Source organism: Perissodus microlepis, chromosome 10 (genome assembly GCF_051167445.1).
Source record: "Perissodus microlepis isolate ML-2025 ecotype Zambia chromosome 10, ASM5116744v1, whole genome shotgun sequence".
NCBI lineage: Eukaryota > Metazoa > Chordata > Actinopteri > Cichliformes > Cichlidae > Perissodus > Perissodus microlepis.
In genome coordinates, this window is record NC_140470.1 from 21,785,072 (window position 1) to 21,798,864 (window position 13,793).

A 13,793-nucleotide genomic window follows, 5' to 3' on the forward strand; every position below is an offset into this window, starting at 1 on the left:
ACTCTCATGGGTTTCATTTTGTTTTATCACCTTAATGATAATTGAATCAATATCTCTTTAGAGCCCGTGTTGAGAGTTACAGCAAATAGCTGACAAATACAATTTGGAATCAACTCCAGATCTTACATCTGCTTCACCTGGCCATGACACTGCTTTTTTTAGTCAAATGTTGACTTACCTTTGAGCCTCTGAAAATAAATAAATGAAGCTCTTGTAATTCCCAAACAGTTCATGTAGTGCTTTTGTTAAATCTCTTGAATAAAACCTGAAAACTTAAAGCTATACTTCAAACACATCCACTTCAATCACTAAAATCCACTTATATGTTATGCAGAGTCAAAATTACAACAATGGTGTGATTGTCCAATATTGTTGGCCTTGATTGTAACTTGCAGTAAGCAACCCTGCAAAATACTGCTTATTTTGCCATTGAGTGCTGCTTGATGTTGCTGGGCCCAGTGATGTGAACCTTGCCCTGCCCCACATGAAAAATGTTTTCCCGAGCATGGTTCAGCTGGACTTGGGCAAATTAAACATGCAACCCAAGCATGGAACTGCAAACAATGAGTGCCTCTGTAGAAATTGTTTTTTTTTAATGCATAAACAATACACGACCTGATAGTGTGTCACTGTTTCTACTGTTTTGGCACAAAATGCATAAAAACATGAACCTTGTGCTCTGCAAGAGCACTTTTTAAAACTGCATGCGTGTGCATTAAAGAGAGCACGAGAAAGAGACAAGGTAAGATTGTTTACTAAAAGGCAAGCTTCCAAGAAACAATGGCAGCATCTTTATGCGAGGTGTAAAGGAAAGTGCAAAATTTCCCTAAGCACAAAAAGCTGTTCGAGAACAGCTGAGAAAAAGATACTGCCAAATACTTGCAAGAGGTGAATGGTGATGGCAGTAACTGAAAGTGCTGGTACAGTCAGAGAATTACAAAAGCAAGGGCTCCATTCTTGGTGGAAAAAACCCATGTTAGATGACTGAAATGTAACAATAATTTTTAAAAACTGGATAAGAATGATCCAGATGCTCAGTGATTACTTCAATAATTCTGTTGTTATTACAGGATAATTAACCCCAATATATAAACTGTGTGAGGAAGGCAGAGTATTCAAGCAGGGGCAGGGAGAACACACTGACCACTGTACACCCCACAATAATAACAACAACAACAGCATTAATGATAATAATAATAATAATAATAATAATTAATAAATGAACCTGTACACACTGATAAATGCGACCATTTTATTGTAAAATTCCACAGCTATGTGCAATTTTCTTATGAAAAGGACTTTTATCTTCACATATATAATTTATTATGCAGATCCTAACAGAATTGATCAGTGCCCATTTTATACAATAACCAAATTTACATAGATGAGAAACAACTATTATACTGTATGTATGGAGAATCGTGTGAAATGTGTTTAGCCTTAGAATACCTTTTACTGGGCTCTGTGATTCCAGCGCTTATTTTCTTTTCTGCAGTTTGACAAAATACACACATTAGAAAATATCAACATGTGCTGTTCACATATATGTCTCATTTGTGGGTCCCAAAAGAAATAAAATCACATCAAAAAGAAGTACAGTGTTAAGTGTCCATGTCAATGCAAGCAAAGGATTAAGGATTCACCTGCAGATGAGCGAGTCTCAATTCTTTGAAACGTCCCTTTTAAACCTCAAACATGTTCAGCATGCACGCTACTGAGAATAAACACACTTGAGTACCTCCCACACAATTTTCTATCTCTACATTTTCTGTAGAGCACACACAAACAAAAGAAATCAATCAACAAGCATCTATTATGGAAAGAAAAATATTTCATAATATATATATATATATTTTTAACCTCTCTTAAAACACAGCACACGCTCTCATCAGCATTAATAAGGTACGTCACACAGTCAAGTAATTTCCATTTTACCTTGATCGTTTTTATTAGTTTCATGTTCATTCGAGCATAGCTGATGCTTTTGGTTCTGCATCATGTCAAATTTGAACTAAAAGAAAAAAGAAATCCAGGGCACCTGCTAATCCATCCTGCAGGGCAGCATTTTTTTTTTTTTTTTTTTTAAGAAAACCCTCATCTTTTATCATGTCTTTTCTTTTACAAAGTAGTATATGTTAGATATTCTCTATTCAGTGTGTGTCAGTTTGGCACTTTATAAGATGTAGTCACTCCATTACACTTCTTTAAACAAACACTGATGAGGACCAGTTTACATTGCTACTGACACACTTGGAAACCCTAAAGATGTGAGAAATAGCATATGTATACACTGAAGACAGATTCAGACTACTGGGTGGTAGCTTTATAACACAACAGGACAACCATTTAATACAAAAGGGAAAGAACTGTAAGAAATATGACATTATCTGGTAAATACATATATTTGTATAACCAGAGATGCTTTATTTATTTCAGATGTCAAGACCAAAGCAAACCAATGAGATGGCTGGAAAAGTGAACGCAATTAATAGTCATTTAGACAAGCAAATGTTCTTCTTCTGGTGGCTTGGGAACTGTTTTTGTATATTTATATATATATTTTTCATTAAATAAAGTCTACTACTCAGAAGATGCACAACAGGTAATGCTGCAAGCCACTAATTTAACAAATATAACAGATTGACAGGCTTTTGTGAGAGTAGTGTACACTGATCACAACAAAACACAAGATAAATAAGCTCAAGCTCCATTGACACACTAAACAAAAATGTATCTTTGATATAAATGACAGCATTCTGCGTTTCTTTTCAGGGGCTATATGAGCATAAAATGCATTTTCTTTCAAGAAATAAATAAATGCCAGCAATGGATAAATAAATAAATACCCCAATTCCCCCAAATATTCTACATGGTTGGTAAAACGATAATATAATAGGTGTGATATACTTTACGTTGATATAATAGCAATGCTGAAATGACAAAATATATACCCTTTACAAAATATCCCAAGGGCTTGACCAGTTTTTTATTCATAATTTATGTACACAATCAGTGAGCTCTCCATTAGTTGCATACTGGTGCCTGCTGTAAGGGATCTGTAAAGTGGATTGTACTGTATTATACATAGCATTTACAGTTCAGAAATGTTTCATTTATTTTCTGCTCTCTATACATTCAGACATTTTATTAATGGAAGAAAAAAATAATAATACTGAAACAATACCAGACTTCTTCTCAGCCTTTTGAATATATCTCCCCACTACGAATGAGTTACATTCTCAATGTGATTCTTCTCAAAGACACAGGAAATGAAATGCTTGATGAAAAAAAAAGGTTACATCTGTTCTTACGCTTGAACAAAAGCCTCGTTTTTTTCTTGTAATCTTAGTAGAATAACAAAGAGAATGAACTTTTAACTGCAAAGATTGCACAATGCCCTACAGCTGTCTGTAGATTAGTTGAAGTATCCTCAGGCTCTGAATATGCTGCTGCAGTTACCACTCTGACAAACTTCCATAACTAAAAACACAATAGCGTGGTGTCATGTTGCAAATATGCACTTTTACAGCAACCGGAGAAAGGGATGAAGTGTAAGCTAGTGGCTGCAAAGTAATTGACTAAACCAGTTTTCTGCCCTGGGATGATCCTCCCACCTGTAATCGTGAGGGATTCCTCAACTTAAAAGCATCAACTCGGCCGATTTTCACTGTGTTACTTTCTGAATTTTCATAAAAAAAGAAGAGTATCCTGAATGATTATTATTAGTGCTTGTTTTCTTATTTTCCATAGCCAACAGTAGAAGACCATAAAATAAGTTGCTTTTTGGCCCGAAAGGTGCATGCAATAAATGTAAACCACTATGCAATAGTAAAATATATACAGTGTCTGTACAGTAGAAGTCCATAAACAGCATCACCACACTTTGACCACACTAAACAAATAAATTTGAAAAAAAAAAAAGTAATATTCTCATGTCAGTGTCTAACAGCTCTGTTAAAGTGCTTCGGATTTTGTTTTTTTTTAGTAAGTGAACAAAGAACTATGAACATAATTAAAAGTACAGTCAATGCAAAAGATGTTATGTATTATTACTCACCATAAACTGGTCACACCCTTTTTGTTAATTTAGTAATAATCATTTATAAAAACACATCGATATCACTTTGAATTCTGCAAAGCACTCTGATCTTCTTTTTAATTGTCCTCTGAAACCTATTGACTTTTTCTGATGAATACTTGATCTGACATGATCCAAACTGCTGTTATTGAATTACTAATTGGTTCTTGCGAAATGATCTTTTATCTAATAAAACAACTGGTAAACCCCCCATTGAGACGTATCTTTCAAATTTCAAATTCAAAAATAAAGTGGTGAAAATGAAACAAAACTTTGTTTGATCTTTTACACAATCCATAGTTCCTCAACACATCTATAAACCTTTTCACACCAGTTAAATGTAATGCTACAACATTTGCAACGTCTGTCAGAGTTCTTTGATAAAATGAACGAGATTTAATTGGATTAAAACAAAAGAAATAGAAGAAATGCTATAATCAAATCTCTGGGTATTTCAGTGGGTCCCCTCCTCCATAAAGTCACTCGTTGGCGCAGAGCATATGTAGAATGTAATGGACTGTATGATAAGGCTGGATACACACCTGCGCCTAGAGATAGAGATAGGAGACCCAGTAGACCAGGTTGAAGAGAGCAAATGCAGTGGGGAAAAAGATGCGTGCATAAGAGTCTATCTTGGCGATGCGAATGTGCAACCTGCCGTGCCGCCAGGCTCCGGAGCGACAGTCCTCGAAACAACAGAAGAAGCTAGTGCAGTCCTTTCCATCCAGACATTCATAGCCGTACTCCTCGTCTCGCTCCTGCATGTGCGTGGCGTTATTCATCTGAATGGCAGTGGCCGAGCGCGGACGGATGTCCACCGTGGGTGTCTGCTTTTAACAGGACAAAATGACACAATTAGCCACCAGAACCTGAGAAAGCTCTAATGAAGACTTCACTGACATAACAGGGGACCTCATTTGAGCTACCATTTTCTGTCTTCTTCATTTTCAGTCATTAGTCAGCAGAATGTAATTTGCACCTTTAACTTGCCAATGGACCCTTTTAGCGTCAAGAAATACAAATAGACCCATAACTACCACCTGTAGTTGTAATTAGTGAGGCTTAAAATGACAAAGGGTCTATCCCCATGGAACCCATGATGCAAATTACACCTTTGGGCTAGGGTGTAATAGGCAGCTGAAGCAATCAGTTAAATTTTAGTACAGTGGTCCAAACTGCTTTACTTGCCAGCTATACAAAGCTAGTGCTGGGCAATGGGCCCTCCATTTCTTATTGTGATGCTCTGCATTCAAAACATTACATTAAATAATCCTACAAAATGTCAACGAAAGCAGATGATTATTCATATTTTGTTCTATGACATTTTAAAGATCTTTTTAACACTCAGTGATTTTGGAACAGAATGGATGTTTTTCTGAAAATTCATTTAAGAGATATGTTGTAACTGGCTTATGATGCATCATGTAGCTAAGAGAAAGCATGTGCTGGCAATTATGCAGCACAAAGCTCAGTATTTTTCCAGCCTACTCTTTCTGTAACTAGATGGGTTAAAATAAACCCTCTTTTCAATCTGCGCTCACCACTGCAGGGCACACGGCTTTCATTTGTTAAGGTTTCTAAAATAGGACAGTGACATCAGTCACTTGTTGGTCCTGTCATTCTAAAGAGAGACAATTAGTATTCAAATAGACCATTTTCACTAGCCTTTATCTTCAAATGCCATGTCACCTTTGCACAAATTGGAAGTCTTGCTGTTTGGCAGATTAAATGCTTTTCTTCCCTTTGACAAAAGTTTCCTTGACCTTGCTGATAAACTAGGGTGTCAGCCTCATGCTTTAAAAGGAGTCCGTTAGTTAAGCGTACTCCAAGAATTTCGTATGACTGCTCTCCCACTGTAAAAACTAAAGATTTAGATTATTTCTCAGATATTGCCTCCATTATGGAGAGACTATAGATAGCTAACAGGGATGATAATCTATAATTTTGCACTCCATATTTGGAGTGCCAGTGTAGTCTATAAGTGACTGCACTTACACTCCAATTATAGTTTACAACACAAATTCATATTCTGTTTTGTGAGAATATAAACACTATTAATGAGTTAACAACCATCTCAAAACGGCGAATGCTTTTTTGTTTTCATCTGCCTCATTATTGCTTTTGTTCCTTTTCAATATAGTATATAGAAAAGGCATGTTTACTGCAAAAGAAAAAAATATATAAATGCAGTTTTAGTTTAATCCACCTCATTATCTGCTGTAAGCATGCAACCTTAAACAAGCTTAAAATACAGCTCAAAATAATGTTCGTTCCCTGAAACTGAAATTGCCCAGCACTAGTGCAAAAATCTGCTGACCCTTTGAAAAGGATACATAACCACAACAAAATGACGCACAGGTTAGTTCCAGCATTTTGTCCTCTTAACGGACCATATGTGAAGTTAATGACGGGATTAGCAGAGCAGGTTATGGCTCCATTCTCAAAGGGGGATTGGTTGCACTGAAGAAAGCGCAGTGGAAGCTCAAGCAGAAGGAGCATTAACAGCATCCCGCCGCATGGCCTGGTCAAGCTGGGCAATGCTGAGTCGGTGTTAGCAAAAGATATAAAGAAATAAAAACAAAGAACCAACACAGTGGCATTTGCAGCTTTAACCGACTGAAAGGAGACAACCGCTCTGAGAAGACAAAAGATTCAGAAACACTCAGGATTAATACTGCTTATCTAGCTTAAGCTGATAATTTGTAGTAGTGTTTCCACATTGCAAGTGGTGATTTTTAACAACACATTTAGATTCCTGGAAATCTAACTAATCTTACTTTAAATTATTTAGTCTAGTAAAATATCAGCAGTTTGTGGTTTAAGCTAAATTTAAACCTTTGCTTGCTTTCGCCTACCCTGGACGCTTGTTAGGTGTCTCTGTCTCACTGTGTGTTAATCCTTTAAATGGTTTCCAATTTAATTTAGACCTAGCACACTGCATGGGTTGTCTATTTCAGTCTGTTAAGGCTCTGCTGACTCTATAGGAAGCGTCAGGTTGAGAAGCCCAACAAACACACAGGTATAGATTAACTGGCAGAAGAAGGGAAAGAAGAGGAAGCTATTGTATCAGCTGCTAGTTCGCTGTGGTAACAACAACAACAAAGAGTGAAACAGGACAGAGGGAGCCAGAATTAAGTCCACACTGAGCCTGGAATATTACATTCTTCCTGACATGGGATGTGTGGGATGCTTATTTGAATTTTAAACACTGCAAGTATGTCTGGCTGGCTGCCTCCGCACTGTGCACTGCAGAGCGCCCTTTTTAATGTTATCTGTGATACCTATTTAGTAAATGAGGAGGAGTACAGTAAGAATGCAGGTAGATAAAGAGGGAATATAGAGAGGTGTATCAGCTTTAGAACAGACAGAAAAAAGCAGTGAGGTACTGGGGGCTCAGAGAGCCAAAATGCAGCAGACACATGCAGTCAGACACAGGCAATATACCTTTGAGGAAAAGAGCCGGAGGAGCTTTTGTCCCAACAGGAGAAAAAGAATATGTGGAATTGAAAGAGAGTAACACAACAGGACAAAACAAAACAGAACAAAAACACAGAATACATGTAAACAGAGAATTAAGAAAATAACCATAAAAAATAAAGAGAAACACAAAGAAAATGTGTGATAATTACACATACTGCACTATTTAACTCAAAATGGAAAGAGAGGATATATATTGCAAGGAGACATACATATTACGAACGGACACAGGGGGAGATGTATGGTAGGATACATGTATTTTACATGCTTCTTAGGCCAGCACTGCCTTAGGAAAACATTACATCCACTTTAATTCAAGCTTTACAAACTTCTTGCGACTGTGACTTCATCGTATCTTCAAGTTTTTAATTACACAGTATTTCACTAGCTTTGTAGTCGGTGTCACTATACGTAGTTTATTTAATTGTAATTCCTGAGAATATTTCAAATTCTTCAAAGGGTCATATCAAATGTAGCTGAAACAGCAAATAGTAATGAAATACTAAAATGGAAGAAAAAAAGAAAGCCTCTCTTTGCTTGACTTGGTCTTCCCCTCTGAAATAGCAAACTAGCACTACACCTTCCACTTCATTATTCCTTTATTCACCCGCAAGACATTCTGACTATATGCAAAACCTTAGTTACAGAGACTACAGCTAGATCACCTCAATTTTCACCACTTTTCATTTGAATGATTCTCATCAACACATGGTGGTGTACTTGATTTAAGATCTAATATCTTTCACTGAAAAGCCTTGTTAAAACAATTATTATCCTTCCCCCCCCAAAAAAACGGCTGGAACTTTGTCTTGCCATAAAGTAAATAGCACAAGAGGTATATTTAAACATTTTTTAATTACAAATTGTTCCTCTTACACAAATCAACTTTAAGTGATTAGAGAAAAATTGCTAGTTTTGCTGTATACCATAAACATCCTCCAAAATATTAGGTCAGAGATCATGGTCCTTAAACTGAGCTGGCATGATCTCTTGGGGGCTTAAGACTTGTAAAGTATGAGGCAACTCAACTGTCACGTGACCTGGATCTAAATTACAACTGTAGCAGATGTGTAGAGGATTATGAAAGATTTGACCTGCTTGCATTACTCATTGAGTAATTCGGGGTGGCGGCCATTGGGAAAATACTGTCTTAGGAATTCTAAGCACTGTAGAGCTTTTTTGCACCTTATTCCAGTACTGTAACAGCGTGGGGGAAGGGAAAAACATGTGAAGTGATAATCTGACCATTTATCTAACTAATAATTTAAAATACACATCCAGAAATTGTAAACACTTAATTTTAAAACGTTATTTGTCATTGTTAATTCGAAGATCCATAGTTGAGAAACTCCTAATGATTAAAAATGAAAAAAAAGTTCAGTTTAGTTTTGGAAAGACACCCACCGGATTCTTCTTCTTCTTGTCCTTTTTGGCACTCGGCTTTCTGTTGCTGACAAAGTAGTGCAGTGTGCCATACTCTATGAGTGCGGCGAAGACGAAAATGAAGCAGACAGACACAAAGAGGTCCATGGCTGTCACATAGGAAACTTTTGGAAGAGATTTCCTGGCAATAGTACTCAATGTGGTCATGGTCAGCACTGTGGTAATGCCTGGTAATAAAATAACAGGAAAAAGGAAAACAATCAGAACAGTTTTAAATAATGACAGATTACAAGTTTGATTATTCTTGCTATGTATAATTTGCACATCCCAAGTTCCTATTATATGTTTAAAAATGCTCTCTTCATATGCATGATGTCTATGCACTGTATATTGTATCAGTATAAAAGGCTAAAAAAAGTGTCTTTTGATTTGTTAGCTCTTAACACTGGAATAGCCAAGTGGGAATAGCGAGCAGCTGTTTTACTGTTGCCTTGATCCACATAGCTACTTACTGGTTGACATTTCAACTGCAATTGACCACAACAGTGACATACTGCATTGCTATATCCACCATCTGCTAACCCTTTTACTCACTCTGTTGGGCTCTAATGATGATGTAGATGGAGGCAGAGTGATGGCACATGACGAGGAAATGTGTTTGTAAGTACACATACACAGCAGATTACCAACAACACCATCACAATCCCCAAACACCAACAAAAAAGCAACTAACAAGCCCGCCTTCTTCCCTTTAAATAGACCATACGTGTTAGGGGACTCGCTTCGTACATAAAGAAGATGATTTATGTCTAAATTTAATGTGGCCTGAAGGATATCAGTCTGTGCCAAGATTAACACTGTAGTACTGTGAGTGAATTGATATATTTTTGGATGGCATTGAAGGATTACGAATTATGTCATCTGAATTAATCCGCTTCCTAGCCACCAGGCTCCACGCACCTTCTGCATCATGTTTTAAAAAGGAAATTAAGACATTTCACTCTTGGTATAATTTTAGCAGGGAATTAACTGTGTTATTACTACAACTGCAAATCACGTCTGGACTCCAGAGGCTGAAAAACAAGAAAACAACCTATTTTTAGAAAGATTAATGACAGACAAAGCAGTGATGGTAGGAAGGTGGAAAGGGGATTTTTGGCCAGAAGGGATTATTTTAAATAAAGTTACTCTTGCTAATACTAATAATCACACCACATGGACTTCAGGTCCGGCTTTGGAGCCTCGAGGGTCTAAAAAAAGCTGACAAAGGAATATTTTTTCTTACTCCATCACAAGAAAACCTTTGAGAATGTCCATTAGGGCAAGTTCAAAACCTGAAAAATTCTCTTGAAATCCTCATTTTTTCCCTCCCCTTGGTACATGCAGGGTGCCTCTTTGCATTCTGTGAGGAAGCCACCTGCATTATTATTGTGCTGACGAGGCATCTCTGCATCTTCCTTTCTGCATTGCATAATTAATGCCTCATTAAGGCATGCGTGCAAACATATGTGCTAGGACAGGCTCTTCTAATCAAGATGCACTAGATTCCTAAGCAGATGTGTTGCCCCTGACTGGAAACAGCGTATGCGAAAAGAGAAGACAAAATGAAAAGAACAACAAGAAATGGGAAGCTTGAGCAGACTGCTTTACAATATGAGTGTGCTGCCTAATCACCACAGAAGTCAGATGTGTTGTACCAGGGGGAGTAATTAAAGCAAAGATTGTGTCAGGGTTAAGTGGACTGATTGAAAAAAAAAGAATTAAAGCAATTCTGATAAAGCCTTGTGATTTTTACACAAAGGAGAGATATCTATAAAAGAACAAAAAAAGCAAAAACATTTAATTCATATTCATTTTTCTTTGCTGATGAACTTGCATACTTTTGCTTTAAACAGTCAGAGGCAGCAATGACATCATGTTTTTTTTCCTTACCTAATGATGTCCTGGCAGGCACTGCATCCTTGTTGATCCAAAATGAGACCCAGGAGAGGACAACAATAAGTGTGCATGGGATGTACGTTTGGATTGTAAAGTAACCCATTCTCCTGCTCAGATCAAAGTACACAGTCAGCACCACATAGTCTCCTGGACAGACATAAAATACAAGAAGAGGGTAAAAAGAGTGAGAGCATGGAAATGTATAACAAGGCATCAGGAAGATAACACACGAAGCATACAGTTTACTGTGTGCTTTATTTATGTTATTATGTAGTGTAAAATATGCAGAACTGAGAAGAGTGATTAGTATCAAGAACTGATTCACAGTCCATACAGAAGTACTGTAGGACCAGTGCGAGTTAAGCAATTTCACACTGTCTGCTTATGAAGAAGGCAGCTCAAAGAATGCTGTCAACACAGAAACACCAAGCATAGATTAGACAAACTGTTAGGTCTTCAATACTTAATGTTGTGTAACCACAGTCTTGACTGCATGTCTGCCCAAGGCAACCTGAGATCTAAAATGGAACAGAGCGATTCAGAGAGCTGAAGCTGGACTTGCTTGGATGCACAAACACAAATGCTTGTCTCCTGCCAGTATTTAGCCGGAACATGAACACCACCGTCCAGCTGACGATGAGCCATCCCTGGGCTGGCTAGCTGACTCAAGCAGATGTTGGGTGTTAAAAGGTTGAGGTTAGCTGAGCCCAGAAAGACCTGACCCTGACAATATGGATGATCTAGCCTGCCTGTTTAAAATGCATGCTAAGCATGCGTGCCAAACATGCAAGGACTCACAAATGCACAAATGTTCACACACACACTTTTCAAATGTGCATCTAACATCCTGTAATGAGGCTGAATTGATCATGATCATCGAAATAGAAAGACAGTCATGTTGGAACATGCACAAACACACACATTCCCGTCGCCTCAGCTTTACAACACAGCTTTGCTTGCCAATAGCTACTGTCCATTTTTTTTTTTTTTTTTTGCTGTCTACCAATGCACCTGTCTGTTTCTGGGAGTTTAATGACAGTTCGCTGCTGGCCTCCAGCTCAGTCAGATGTCTGCTAATTGATTAACATCACACAATTAACTGTGTCAAGAACCTCCCCTGGCCTCTCGCTATGGCTTGTAACCTGTGGGGCAGAAATATACTCTCTGATATATCTCTGTGCGTGTGTGTGTGTGTTTAAGCACCCATGGCACACCATAGCCTATGCAGCTGGGGAATGAACAGCTGGCTAATAATTTATCTCATGAGAAAGGGCACACAACACATACTGCAGTGGAAAACAGCCAACATCTGTGTATTTTTCCATTAATGAGAGACAGAGAGAGAAAGCGAGGAGGCTGTCAGTGTTTATTATGTCTGTGGCCATGCGCAGGCTGTATATTGCCACAGACCTCATAGCAACTGCACAAGGGCCAAATCTTCGTGATGTATTCCAGCACACACCCCTTTCATTCACCTGGCCATCGATGGCGTCATCAAATAAGCACTGTGTAATAACCCCAGCAGCACAACTATAACTGTTCATATCGCCATGCGTGTTTTGTATCGATGCAGGCAGGTGCACGAGATATTACAGTGCACTGACTGGATTTGTAAGATTACAGGAGAGACACGAAGGCTGCTCTCAGGGGTCAGACGGCTCAGTGTTTTGTTTTTATTAACATTACATTAGCAGGGGCCCAAAACCGAGACCCTTGACAGCTGAGAAACCTCCAGTTTATATGCTTATTTCAGCTTTGTCAGCAGCACAAAGCCTCCTTCAGATTTTCCCAGACTCATAACAATAATGGACTTTCCACCACAGGGGTGAGGTCGGTTGGTGTAAGACCCTTCTGCTCCATGCTTCTCTTCATCTGTTTGCTGGTTTCATTACAGGCCGCAGCACTTGCCAAAAAGACACTCTGAGGAGGTGTTATCGACCGATGCCCTTTATTCTGGCAGCGCGATGTGTTAGTATCAGAACGTCTGCCATTACAGCCCTGTAGTATTGCAGCAGTTTGTTAATCATGTCTCTAGTCCACTCAAAACAAAATGGCTTCCAGCTCCCTGGCTAGCTTAAGTTCATGACGGGGATGCCACAACATACTTTAACTGTAAGTAAATTTAGTCCCTCAGATTTAAAGTCACAACACTCAGGTATATTGTTGTGCAGCGCTTTGTAAGCTTTGTCCCGAACATTGCAAACACAGAGGTGATGCTTGTATTAAATATATGCAAAATCAGTGTTACAGGAATATTTTCAACCCATTGTGACAGAGAATCAAAGTGGGAATAATAGTGTGAGAATTTTAAACTTGATCCCCCATAAAGTGTCATTCAGTGGTGTGAAGAATTATCTGTGGTATGAATCCACACGCTCATTGGCTAACGGCTAATAACACATCAGCAGCCAATGAGTGTGCGGTGTCACATTTTGCATTCTTAAATGTTCACCTCAATGCTTAAATACCAGAAATCAGAAATCCGTGGGCGACATTACAACAACTAAGACCATCTTTTACACTGTCAATGTTTTTTACGTTTGTAATTACAAATGAGCATGTAATCCAACAGTAATTGAATTAGCATCACAGAGGGGAGATTTTTGAAAATCTTTTAGGCGCATTTAAAAAAAATCAACAAAGGAGAACCAGACTAATGCTTTAAGTTCAATTATTTCTGATATTTGTACCTTTTTACATTTGTTGCTGTTGGAAGAACAAAAGTTTGGTTTTGCCAGCATTCCTGCATATCTCAGTTTTTGTATACTTGTCCACTTGTTTACTCTGATATAGCTCGGTGTTTGTGTGTGTGTGTGTGTGTGTACATGAGGTTATATTCTACTGTGCTGGAGCTGGAATGTCAATCATCTAAACATCTATGTCCACTCTCCCTCTAACTGAGGTGCTCAAACAAATT

The 13,793-nt window shown here is 38.1% G+C and overlaps 1 protein-coding gene across 4 annotated transcripts in view; it reads right to left on the minus strand.

Moving 5' to 3' along the window:
- Positions 1 to 1,238: 1,238 nt before the first annotated feature.
- The window catches only part of gabrg2 (gamma-aminobutyric acid type A receptor subunit gamma2), a 44,778-nt gene continuing 32,223 nt past the window's right edge, over positions 1,239 to 13,793 (minus strand). The window contains exons 7-10 of one of the 4 annotated variants that reach the window (XM_084940674.1): positions 10,871 to 11,023; positions 8,960 to 9,165; positions 7,523 to 7,546; positions 1,239 to 4,905 (exon numbers count right to left, since the gene is read on the minus strand). In XM_084940674.1, coding sequence (XP_084796800.1) covers positions 4,627 to 4,905; positions 7,523 to 7,546; positions 8,960 to 9,165; positions 10,871 to 11,023 — 662 coding nt within the window. In that variant the 3' untranslated portion in view covers positions 1,239 to 4,626. Of the gene's footprint in view, positions 4,909 to 7,522; positions 7,547 to 8,959; positions 9,166 to 10,870; positions 11,024 to 13,793 lie in introns of all 4 variants that reach the window. The other 3 variants (XM_084940672.1, XM_084940675.1, XM_084940676.1) reach the window with 3 other exon arrangements.